Source organism: Anas platyrhynchos, chromosome 4 (assembly GCF_047663525.1).
Source record: "Anas platyrhynchos isolate ZD024472 breed Pekin duck chromosome 4, IASCAAS_PekinDuck_T2T, whole genome shotgun sequence".
NCBI lineage: Eukaryota > Metazoa > Chordata > Aves > Anseriformes > Anatidae > Anas > Anas platyrhynchos.
In genome coordinates, this window is record NC_092590.1 from 70,887,891 (window position 1) to 70,901,244 (window position 13,354).

At 38.9% G+C, this 13,354-nt stretch overlaps 1 protein-coding gene across 5 annotated transcripts in view; it reads left to right on the forward strand.

The window, feature by feature from the left end:
* The window catches only part of ZFYVE28 (zinc finger FYVE-type containing 28), a 144,972-nt gene that overhangs the window by 67,032 nt on the left and 64,586 nt on the right, over positions 1–13,354 (forward strand). For all 5 annotated transcript variants that reach the window (XM_072037820.1, XM_072037821.1, XM_072037822.1 and 2 more), the window contains exon 2: positions 3,174–3,314. In XM_072037820.1, the coding sequence (XP_071893921.1) occupies positions 3,174–3,314 (141 nt within the window). The remainder of the gene's footprint in view (positions 1–3,173; positions 3,315–13,354) is intronic.

The following is a 13,354-nucleotide window of genomic DNA, read 5'->3' on the forward strand; positions in this document are numbered from 1 at the left end:
CAATGCCTATCATATAACTCAGAATAATAAGTAACGAGCAATGTATAAAATGATGGCTTTGAATCTGTGGTGGATGTGGTCTGGTGTTACGGTAAGTTATGCACTGGCTGTACAGCTACACGGAATATTCTGGGTCATTTGGTGGGCTGAATCTTTTTGAACGCGAGCTGTGAAATGCAGAAAGACGTTGGAGGGAATGCAGGGTGCACTCATAGAGTGAAAGAGCCTCCCGCCTTGAGAACTCAGGCTCAGGAGGGTGTTAGGATGATAATAGCTTTAACAAAAACAAACAAAAAATAAAACGGGAATAAAACCCTATATGTGATCTACAAGGGAGTTGTAGTAAAAAGGGCAACTGCAGTCCATGGATACAAAAATAGCTGACAAGAAGTAGCTTAAATGCATGGTGCTCTAGTGGAACAAGACAAGGTAAGTACGTAGAAGATGAAGTCCAGCAAATCAAACCAAGAGATTAGATGGATGAATTTGGTTGTAGCATGTGAAGTTCTTGATACAAAGTACAAAGACATGAAGTGGTAGGTTTTCTGTTAGGTGCATTCAAATGAAGTCTGTCTATTAATTTAAACAGTTGAAGATGAAAGAGTACTAATTGTTACTCTGCCAAAGAATAGTAATTCAGACAGAATTATTTGAACCACGTTTTGCATAAGCTGAAAGTGAAAATGGGCATTGAGCATGGTGCTATCGTTTATTTTCTCCTACCAGTTGGAACAAATTGAATTTAGAAAGTTGGGGTTATTCATTTTAAGTGTCCCCCCTGCTGGGAGATTTCGAGTTTCATGCAGGTGTGTCTTGCCAGGGACCACATGATTGGCACAATTAATCAAAGATCATGACACTAATCCGCAACAAACATAACACAGTAGAAAGAACTCAATTAAAACTTTTGTTCCTCCAATTTAAAAGATCAGCCTCGTGGGAGTTAAATATCTCAGCCTAATGTTTTCTTTAGCTCGAGACCACTCTTAACAAATTGCCTTACTGTGCTTCTGCAGTGCCATGTAGATGTGTATAAATAAGAAACCATCCTTTGCCGCAAGGCCAGGCTGGATGGGGCTTCGGGCAGCCTGGTCCAGTGAGAAGTGTCCCTGCCCATATCAGGGGTTGGAAATAGATGATCTTTAAGGTCCTTTTCAACCCAAACCATTCTGTGATTTAAGACTAAACTTCTCACAGTTTACACACGTTGTACTGTAGCTGCTTAATAAAACAACAGAGAAAGGATGAAAAGGATAAAATCTTAAGATTGGAAAGGCTTTTTATTATTTATTTTGTAGTAAGTGGCTGGCTCTCTGCTTAAAGGAAGAAAATACCACATTCATTACTGTTTCAACTGCCTGAAAGGATTATTCCTGACCTGCCTCGCAACTTGAATGGCGTGAACGAGTGATGCAGAAAGCTGTTTGGTAGTGTTACAGCTCATAATAATATTAAAGATAGGAAGCCTTAAAATCATTATATTCGTGCACAGATAGGGCATGTAGGAACAGGAGCCGGTGTGTCTGCTTTCAGGGATGGTTGTTTTTGTCTCATTAAATTGCTGGCTGAGAAACCACGCGGCGTGCACCAGCGATGTAGTCTGTAGCATCATTTGTAAGACTTGATCTTTTTTAAGAGTGACTGTAATAACATACTTGCAGTAGTTAACTCTGTGGAGGATGTGTACTGCCCTCTTCAAAAGATGTTAATACTGTGCTCTTTTCCTGGGACTGTACAGGTGTGTAGGTTTTATACTCTTGTAATGCCTAAAGGGGTTTTTCTGTATTTTGTGAAGACTTGAGTTGGGAATTGAGCATCAGTTGAGTTGGAAATTTTTGGTTGCTGTTGTTTTTGGAAGTAGGCAGCAAAAAAACCTGCTTTTTCCATGATATTTACTGTGCTGTGACCACTTCTGTTGCTGGGGTGGCTGAGAGAGCTTGGACTTTTTAGCCTAAAAGAGAGGATGCTCAGGCGGCATTTCATCAGTGTGTTTACATACCTAAAGGGAGAGTGCTAAGAGGACTCATACAGTCTTTTCAGTGGTGCCCAGTGCCAGGCCGTGAGGCACTGGGCTCAAACTGGAACAGAAGAGGTTCCCTCTGACCACCAGGCAGCCCTTCTGTGCTGTGTGGGTGCTGGAGCCCTGGCTCAGGCTGCCCAGAGGCTGTGGGGTCTCCTCCTTGGAGAGCTTCAGAAGCCACCTGGATGTGATGCTGGGCACCCTGCTCTGGGTGGCCACTCCTGAGCAAAGAGACGGCCTCCAGCAAGTCCCTGCCAACCTCAGCCATTCTGTGATTCTGTGAAATGCTTGGAAGCTTTCATAGGGATCTGAATTTCCCGTCCTTAATATTACTATATTTTCCTTCTATAGGAAATTATTCCCACATAATTATGATTATTATTAGTATTTCTTGATAAATTCCCTCATTCTTCTTTCCATTATTATTGATGTTTTTTTTTAATGTGGACAAAACTCGTCATAGTAATTCTGTTCCTTGCCACTTGGAAGACTTGTGAATAGTTTTCTCTCTGAAAGACTTTTGACGTAGTTTTCTCTCTGTAAGACTTGGTTTAATCATATCATTTGCTTTGTCAGGTCTTTGTATCTACTTGACCCTTACAACATATCTAGTAGATCAAGTACCTTTACCTCCTATGATGTGATTCTTGTGATCCTCAAGATGAGGGTTGTGTCCAGGTGGGCAACGGGTTTCAAGGGTCACTGCAGTGGTCACAGGTTGGTGCTGCAGCTTCTGCTGAAGGCCCATCACATTGTCTTGTTGGCAGTGGGTGGTTGTTGTTGACCTGGCAAGCAACTTTGTCTTGTTTTGCCAAAACCGAAATGCACTTTTGTTTAATAAACAAAACTAGTGATTCAGTTGTTTGTCCACCAGGTAATTATGCCACAATGGGTGAGAATGCCAGGATGGCTTTGGAGATAACAGTAGCTTAATTGTGCCCCAACTTTGTTACGGGAGAGATTTTTTTCTTCAAGGTAGAAAACTTTTATAAATATGCATAAATGCATTAAGATCATTCTTTTTGTGCTGCTGTGCTACAGATCTGGCTTAAACATTTTTTGTTTGTTTATTTAATTACAGAAAATATAAATAGCTTTTTTTATTGGCAAAAAATAATGTAGGATTCTGTATGTGTCTCTCTCTTCCATGCAGAGAACAGACCCGCAGCTCCTTGCTCAATTCTACTATGCTGATGAGGAACTAAATCAAGTAGCAGCTGAGCTGGACAGTTTGGATGGAAGAAAAGACCCACAGAGATGTACGCTGCTAGTCAACCAGTTTCGCTCGTGTCAGGTAATCAGAATGGCATATTCCTGGTTTCGTTGGCATTTTCGTGTACATTAAATGTATTACATTATTATTTATTGCATTAATTAGTTTTTATTGTCAAATCTATTTAAAATGACTTTGGTAATTGTATGACTTTTATTAGCTTATAGGCTGTGTTCTTTGAGAACAATTTATAAAATAAATCTACTCCACCTCATTTAAGTGTTTGTTGATGGTTTCCTTTAAATGAGAGCACATATTAAAGATTTTGTTTCCTTTATGTGAAATAAGCATACAGAGCTTACTAGAATGTGAGGAATATTGCAAAATTTCAGGCAGTGTAAAGTAGCCATATCTTTTGTAGATGCTCAGCTTCCATGCTTCATGAATCTGACAGCTTTTCATTAGTAAACGAGCTACATGAACGCAGCTGATAGCTTTGCTAATTTTTGGAAATAATATTATCTGCCTCATTTAAGAAGCCTTGAAAGTGAGAGGAACTATTGAGGAACCAAACAGAAAAGGATATTTATTAGTAAATTACTTCCAACGAACAAATAAGTTTCTAAATTCTTGTTGTATAATATAGCTTACCTAAGATTCCTCAGAGTATTTTGTGAAAGAATGGCTATAATTTATGCAAGACTTGAAGGGAGTATTGAGGACTGCAAACACTACTTCACTGTAGTTCTGCTCTTCATTCTTGTACAAATGCTCTGATACTTCCCCTCCAGTTGCACCAAAGAAAAGACTTTAAACCACAGTGAGCTGAAGTTCACAGTATATTATGCTCCGGAGGATTTCTGGATGAAAAGCAAACAGTTGTTGTTGCGTCAGGTGAATTTTAAGTGTAAAGACCCTGGTAATACAGATTCATTGCCATTTTTTATTTGGTGGGAATGTAAATTGGGTGTAAAGGATTCATTTTCATTCACCTTGGCTAGAATTTCTGACATTACTGCTACTGGTGGTTAAAATGTACCAAACTTCATTATGCAGAAAAAAATCATTGCTGACCAAGTTAAGATAAATTAGAAGAGCAGTGCCCTGATCAGTGTAACAAATGTTCACATTAAGTTAGCTGAGTCTCTTAATGAAAAGGGAATGAAAAAAAGTGAGGTACTATGTGGTGGTTTGCAAGAAAACTGAATGAAAAAGTGCAGTCTTTCGTTTTTGAAGAACATTTTACAGAGAAAGAGTTGGCAGCTAATGTGTTATGTCAGAAACAATTTCAATACTTCTGTCTGGTTTGAGTATCTTCAGTTTCCTACTGTACTGTCACTAGAGAAAAAATGTGAAGTTACAGGGCTTACAAAACTGGAAACTAAGTTTAGCAACAGTAAAAGTTCAGTGCCTTGGAGGATAAAATCGGGGTGAAGTTATCGTGAAAGATCATTGACTTCAATCTTCTGTGTGATGGATCAGCTATACCTAAATCACCTTTCACAAATTGTGTTTGATTTATTCTTATAAACCTCTAGTAATGGACATTCCACAAACTTTCTAGGCAAATTCTTTCCAAACTGTTGTTATAAAAGGCTTTATGATAACAAGGATGGATGAATAATATCATGGTACGAGTTAATCTCCTTGTTTTATCCCTGGAGATAAAAATTTCTTCTGTTTCTGTGCAGGTGCACTGGCTTTCCTATTTGCTTATTGTAGTACAGGCAGAGAATTCTGTTCAAAAATAGCTTTTCTGAATCTTTCAGATGTAGGAATGCAAGAAATGCAGACTCTGATAGTTCCTTGGTCAGTTTGCTTGGCTTGTTATGTAGTGACTCACTATCTTGTGACTCTTAATACCGTCTGATGCCTGGTAGTTTCTTCTTTTCATTTGTCTAACAGATTGCTGTTACTTAAACAATCTGTTACTAGAGCAGAAAGAAAAGAGCGAGATAGTTGTATTTTTTTTGTGCAGCTATTTTTGCAACTTCTAATTTTCAGAGATCTGCAGAAAAGGTCAGATCACAGTCAACAGTCAACAAGTCTTACAAACCGCAGTTCTTTTTAGAGATGGATCTTAACCATATCCAAAGAGCTCAGCTTTATATCTGTGTTGATATTTTCAGTTGTTGAAACTATTGTTTGAGAGTTCCGAGTTTACTGTAGTGCATAAACAGGTTCAGACAAAACAAAAGGGCTCTACCTAGAGAATGCAATGCTTTATAATGGTTATATTTAGTGGTTTCTCTCTTAACAAAAAGGGCAGTATTAGTCTGGTGTCTTAGCTGTCTGCATTTCTTTTATTTTTTTATTTTTCCAATGGATATACAGGGAACTTCTGTTTTCAGGGCTGTTGAAACTTATGTAGTAAAAGAAAAAAAAAAGTGCAACTGTTGTCTTTTCCTATTTTGATTTAGCACTATTTGATTGATAAAATCACACTTTTTACAGTAAATTCACTTTTTAAAACTTCTGAAGATCTTGCTCCTTGGATTTCAAATGCTGTGAGTTGACTGTTCAGCATGATGCTGAGTAGCATGTGCTTATGAGTAAGAATCAAGGTATTGGTTTTCAAAGCTTTGCTTTTTGTTTTCACATTAATGCGATATAAAAGTTTGATCCGGTTAATGGTAGCTTGTTATAAAAATGACATCCTTTGTTTTGCTTCGGTGTTTGTGTGTCAACAACAGAATATTCTTCAAACATAACATATCTGTTAATAAAATGTCTTGCATTTCTTTGTGTGGCTAATACCTACCTAATGGAATAAAGCATTTCTTCCTGTGTTGCTTTCTGCTAAAATTAATGGTAATTTACGTGTGGAGAGATGCATGATGAAAAGCTATGTAAGTTTTTCTTAAATGAGAGAAAAAAAGGATGTTATACTTCTTTTTTTTTTTTTTTTTTATCTTGATTGATGGCGATAGTGGGAAGGTACAATTTTTTTTCCTTAAGTAAAACTTATTTCCATCTCTGAATCTTGAGGAATATGCAGTGCTGGTTCATCTGAGTGGCTTTTATTTTTTTCCTTGCAACACAAATAACTAATTGATATATTTTTATATTGGGGTTAGAATAAGGTGTTCTTTTCTGTGGTGCTCCTGCCCCGCCCAGCATCACAAGATGTTTTTTGGTATTGAATTTCATAAGAAATAATGTCATGTTGTGTACATTTTTTTAATTAATCGCTCATGCATTTGTGATAGTTTTCTAAATGAATTTACTTTGACCATTGCTATTTTCATATTGATTAATATCTTGTTACTTGAGCCAGTAGACTGATTTAAATCAATTTCTGGATCATTCTAATGGAATTAGCTTTAATGTTACATATTGTAGATCTTTTTTGCTTAAGTTGGAGAGTAAAGAATAAAAACACCTTTGTTTCTAACATGGAGATTTTGCTAGAACTTGATGGGTCAAAACCGAACCTGCATCTAAGCACTTCCCGTTATTAAAGCGCTCCCAGGGTCACGGTGCTTGCTTGCTGCCTTAGTACGCTGAGAATTACCTCTGTGTAAAGCAGCGAGTTCTCAGAGTAGTGTTAGCAGTCAGTTCCCAGTGTGGTTTTATCAAAATTATTCCTTGTACGGTAGGCTGTCTCAGCAATGTGTCATTTGGCACATTAAAGTCCACTGGGAAGGAATTTGCCCCTGCCAGGGCACTGACCTGAAGCAAACCATGGTCTCGCCCAGACGTGCCACCCCTCGTGCTCTGCCACAGAATAGTAAAATGGGAACTTTCTAGTATTTGTGAAAGCTTACGTTTCCTAGCTCATTTATAGGAATGGTTGACTGGGTAACATATTGTACTACCTCTTCACTTTTCTTGCTATTTGCCTGATGGAGCCACTAGGGAAGCACTTCTTGAATTCCTACAACTTGGCTGATTTTTGAGTCGTCTTTCAGTGGTTTCAGTTTGCTGTAACATTAGGCTTTAAAATATATGTAGACTTTAGTGTACTGCTTCATACATGTGTTAGTCCATACGTCGGTGGTGAAGTGGACACCTGAGTCCGAACCTCATTAACTATCACAGTATAAGTGAATGTTGCTGAGGATTCAGAGCCCTTAGAGAAAGCTGAAGCATATCCCAGCGTTTTGTTATCATTTGTCTGCATCAATTTCTGTAACAATGTAAAATGCATGTAGAGAATGTTATCAAAAATGCTCTGTTTCAACCACCAGTACTTATCTCCGTATGTCTTGTGGCTCAGTTTAACAACTGAAAGCATCAGAAGGAGATGAGCTGCGATTCAAGTGCTGAGGAAAACAGCTTTGCCCTTATCGTGAAGGAGTGCATGTGTTACAGGCTGGTTCTCAGCTACAGGCTGCAAGAGCACCCTGTAGGGTACGGAAAGGAAGTAAAAAACGGGCTGTGGAGAACAATGAGTAATAGGAGGGTAAAATGCTGCAGAAGCTCCTCAGGGGAACCTCCCTTCTTGCAGGAAGGCATGCTAAAATCTACAACAAACTAAAAGACTTGCAGCCTTCATCATTGAAATAAGCATAAATACATCATTTGCTTCCTGAAGCTGGAGATGTATGGGTAAGATCAGTCTAAAAGTGAGGAATCTCTTCATGTGGCCCTTTTTGGTGTTTGGGTGAACCAGTGTTGCTGTTTGATAACGGGGCACTTAAGGAAGGAGTTACCGATGGCCTGACAGAGGGAAGGAGGCCAGTCCAGTTGCTTTTCACCTCTCCTTGCACTGTTTGTGGGTTCCTTTTTTCTTTTAATAAGAACCACCCAACCAAAAAATGCAGAAGTGGTCACAGAATTGCCAAAATTCTTGGTACTGCTTCCCGAGCTGCTGAGAGCCATCCCTGCTTTGCAGCCAGCTCTGCACGGAGCACGTGGGGATTTCTCTGCAGCGAGGAATGGAAAGTATTGTCAGTGAGACTTCTTTATTTTGTGTGTATTTATATTTCAGAAGGGTGAAACTCAAGCTAGAATCACAAGTTGGTAAATAATGAAAGAGGAAACTTGTCTTTCTATATAAAATACAATTAATTTTTTATCAGCGAGAAGAGGAACGTGATTGTATTAAACAGCGCGTGCTGGGGAAGCGGTAGGTTGTTAGTGAAAGGGCTCGTGATGCTACGTTACCCTGCACCATCTGCTCATGAGGAGCGTGTTCTCTGCTTGGAAACTCAGAAGGAAAAATAATTTGTCTTTGGTGGGAGATGAGGTAGTCCTCCATTTAAAAGGAAAGCAAGGTTAATATTTAATACCTACTTCAATTAGAAAGCCAAAGAGATTTTTTTTTCTTTGCTGTCAAGACATGACAATTTTTGTGCATTAGAAAAATGTGGTGTTTTCTTCTTAGTGCGTGCTTATCTGCCTTGGATCATACTGTTTGTATTAAGAAGAACAGACGTGTTGGTATCTTGCCTGAACATTGACATACCATACCTGAGACATGCTGGTAATTACCGTGCATCTGAAGGCTACGTGAGGACAGGGGATCGAGGTTATTTTAAAACTGACTTTTTTTTTCCTCAACATTTGTGGATATGAGACTACAGCAGATCACTTCTGTAAGCTCTAATTTAATATGACGTGTCTAACTGTCAGGGGCTTTATAGTTTTGTAGTTTTTCCGGGTTCTTCAACAATGCCATCAGAGAGTTGTAGTCAGCTCCTTTTTTTATCCCTTTTTTCCTTTTTTTTTTTTTTTTTTTTTTTTATGTTGAAAAGGAGGATGAATTCCCACGTCGGCCACTGAATTGGTTATGCAGTCACATGATTTAAATGTGCTGCAAAATGCCTTTTTTCCTCCATACATGCGTGTTACCAACACGTTAGCAAGATCAACAATATGGGAAAATTATTTACTTGTTATTTATGTACTTGGGGTTTAACTTTGTTTTCTTCTGCTAGAAGCTTTTTCACTTAATCATATTAGAAAAAAACATTCTTTAATTTAATTTTTCTTTCGTACCAGTGAAGTATGGTAAGAAAGACAAGAAAGCAAATTAATTTCTTAAAGAAAATTCTTAACAGTGGACTTAAATTTACGTTGTGATCTTAATGTATTTGAAAGTTAAAGGCTATTTTTTTCTATATGAAACAATTCATAAATCATTAACTAGCTCATATTTGGGAGGAATATCACAATATACTGTGTATGTATAATGCTGTGAATATATTTCAAATATTATGAATAATGGGTTATTATGCATATTCTGTGAAATATTGTGCAACTTTGGCTTCTCATGTGTAGGTTGTAAGCTTTCATTAAACAAAAGGAAGCCTTTAGATGTATATCTACATACAGATCCACATATATTATGCGTTGGGCACCCCAAGGACTTGTGCGTATTAGCAGGAGGGATTACAAAATAGATTTAGAGTTTGCTGAGAGAACAGATGAATTGCAGACTGCACTGTTGTTACTGCTGGTGTATAATTTAACAATAACCCGCTAATTAAATGGCTGGAGTTCAAGGTGAGGGGAGGAAAATAGATAAGGTGTTACCCATTGGTCAGTCATTGCAACTTGATCATTAGACAGAGAGATGACTAAATGAAAATAGTTTGGTCATAGCTGACCTGGTTCCTTTTGTGGTGTAAGGATGCTGTGACTGTCTTCAGCCTCAGACTGAGGCTTGGGAAAGAATTCCTCTTAGCTCATTGCAGCACAGTGCTCTAAAACAATTGGTGGAAAAGGGACAACTTTAGGACAATCATTTAAAAAACAAGTTAGTTTTTCTAAGAACTACACTTATATTAAATTAAGTTTATATAAATTAAAGTTTATATAAGTAAAGAATGCTTCAGAGAAGTTTGAAGTGCTTGATATGAAAACAGCTCAAATGAGCCAAAGTTTATTTATCGGGGAGCAGGCAGCAGACGGTAGGCTTGGTGCAAGCATTTGCACTTCTTGCACACTTGAAAACTTTCCATTTTAAAGACTTTGCAAAACAAGTAGTTGTATGAGATGAGTTATGCAGGGAGCATGCTGTGTTGGTTAGGAGTGCTCCCCTTCTTACTTACGCCATCTACTCCTGCTGGATTTTTCACTTCTTACACTAAATAGTCTTGTTTTCTTTCAAAAAAAAGTGTTGATGAACAGCAGTACTGCCCCAAGTTCATGGTCCTACCCGTATGTGGATGCTGCTCCCTGTTCAGAGAAGATGCCGGAGGGGAAGCAGAAGTATTGCTCCTAATAGTGCTGGATGATGTACACAATAAAACTTTGGGTTCAGCCCTGTGAATACATTTTTAGTTCTCTTTACTGTTTCTGTTGGGGAAGTTTCCTTAAGCAAATGCCTAGCAATAGGTACTTGTATTCTGTGATTCCTTGGGTGCCCCAATGTACCTACTGCTGAAATCGTTGCCATGCCACTTACACAGTGCCCATGATAAAGCAGCCCAGTAGTTCATGTGGAAGTGTAAGTGATCACCCTGAGACCACAAATTTTGTTGAATTGACTTGTGCCAGTAAGAGAGGCATTGAGATAAAACTGTTTTATTGACATAAGCTCTCTGATTTTTGCCTTAGAATTGTTCTGATACTGTCAGAACACTTTTTTTTTTTTTTTTTTGTTTTGTTATGTCTGATGTTCTACAAAAAAAAGGATGAATTTTAGCAGGCTTATGTAGTAATGTTTACTCAAGACTTCGATGGTAGCTGGGTTAAAGTAGTATTGTCCCATTTTCGCACATTCCTGCAAGCTGCTGGCCTTAAAGTCTGCCCTGTTTATTCGATGTGCTTCCACGGGGATTTTGCAAATTTAACCCCGTAACTGGAATGTGAAGAGTTCTCTCAGTAGATCTAATTAACATAATTGTGGTTGTCTGGCTTATTCTGCAATGCAAGTAAGAGTCTAAAAGCACATCATGTTGTATAATTGAGAAATCAAATTTTGAGTGCATTCCTCAGTAAGGAAGGCAACGTTATCTTTATGTAAATTTTTTTTTAAGGAGAAAATCCTTAACTTGGTCATTTTAACTATACTGATAGCAGAAGTGATCCTGAGCCACCAGACCCATCTGTTTTAGAACAGATACCTCTAAAATTTTGGGCTCTGCAGTTTTGAGTTGAATTCTTGTTGGATATAACTGCAGTTGATTGGTAATGTAATACCTAATTAGCCTTTTGTCTTCTGTCTGCAGCTCCAGAACTTCAACATACCTGTCTCAGTTAACTCTGTTCAATGAAATCACATTTTCCTTTATTTATTTATTTATTTTTAATGTGAAGTGTGGTCTTTCTCTGCTAGTAGTTAAAGGCTTTTTAATCTACCAATGCTGTGGATTAACACTGCTAGTTGGTTTTTTGTTTGTTTTTTTTTACTGTAGTGGTGGAAATGCATAGCATGATTTCAGGAAAAAAAAAAAAAAAGTATTTTATGTACGTTTGGGGGGTTTTGGTCAGAGTCCTGTGATAATTTCAGCAGCTGTGCATGTGGATTGCCCAGTCATGGGCTCAAGCAAGCCCTTGGGCAGTCAGTATAAATGTTACATACGCTTTAGCTTGGGTAAATTTCTTTGCATTATTGCCTGGATATGTGGTGGAGTATAAGCAGAGAAGATAGATAAACTGTAGTTACAAAAGAAGAATCTCCTGAAATGTGAATTTTTGTGTTACAACACATGGCTCCTTGGGCTGTAGTTCCATGGGCCATTGACAGTGTCAATATAAAGGCTTCCCATTTCCTACTTACACTATTCTTATTCCTATCCCTACACTTCAACATGCTCCCCCCAGGTCACAGGTTGGTTTTACCTAAAACTGATTTGAGACGGTGTTGCCCACAAACGTGGCAGCATCGTCTGTCCGTCCGTCCCTCCTACAGCAGTCCGTCTGTTCCAGGAGCCTGGCTCGTGTTCCAGCAGCGATGGAGCAGCCATGGGGTGGCCTGGAGCCTCCTGGAAGCCTGGTTGGAGGCAAGTCTTTGGTAGGGCTGTGCTCTCAGCCCAAGTGATTTGCTTGACGTGTGGATGCCTGCTGGCATAAAAGGGCTGCCTGCGGCTGGATAATAACCATAGACAGGCGTGGCAAGGGAGCGGTGGGGGTATAGATCCTTATCCAGAGCCACTTTAAATAAGCTGCGGCCAGTTGTAGACCATTATGAAACTGCATCTTCAGCTGTACCGAGGCAAATATTTGCAGAGTCATCCCGTGAACTTCAGCAGGGAAATGCCCGGGGTTACTTCGGGTGAGTGCACTGAGCCAGCTCACTTGTACCCTTTGTACAAGAAGCTGCCAGTGCCAACGAGACATCCCGGCATGGGCTGGAGACAAGAAAGGAAAGCTGCAAAGTAGGTGGGATGGGGGCTAGGCTGTACAAACTGGTGTCACTGCCTAACAGCTGATGTTGCACAGCCGCCTTATGCTGTTTGCTGCCCATCTTGCAAAATGACTTATCTGGAGGTGTCTCCTGTTATCTGACAGCTTTAAGTGGTACGAGGGAAAAACGTGCCCTTTTCTTCTTTTAGTTTATCTAAATTATATCTGCGCCGAAGAGAAAAATTTAAAAAGAAAGTCAGCTTTAATGAGCATCCCTTGGTGGAGAAGGTATCTGTGAAGAGCTGTTAAATAACTCATAGGACAATGATGGTGTCATAGAGGATTGGCAGCGAGTTATCTCAGAAATACTAATTGTATTCATTAACATTCTTGATAAGAGCAAACTGGGAGTATGTACCATAATCACTGCGCACAGCGAGGCAGTTCAGAGGTGCGACATTTTCATGTTTGATTGCATCTGTCCATCGAAGAACATTTTCTTCTAGAATTAGGCAGAAATAGATCTCATTAAACAAGGCAAGTTAGACTAAAGCTGTAAGAAACTCCCAGCTGGATTCTGAGACCTAATGATTGGTTAGAAGTTGGCAAGAATCTCTTCCTTATGTTATTTTGCTAAATGATGTAAAGGTTGAGCAGTGGGGACTGAGCCAGGAGTACTTTCAGAAAGTAATGGCCAAGTCTTCCTGGTCTGCTCAATTTGTGTGAACCTTCCAGATATTATGGTAGTGATGCTAGGGGAGGTCAGTGAAGGAGACAGCAGGGTAATTATTGATTCATAGGGAAGAGATTAACTTAAAGAAATCAAAATTCTTTGCCTCAGTGTTCCCAAAGTTTAGAAAATATACTACACAAATATATTTTTT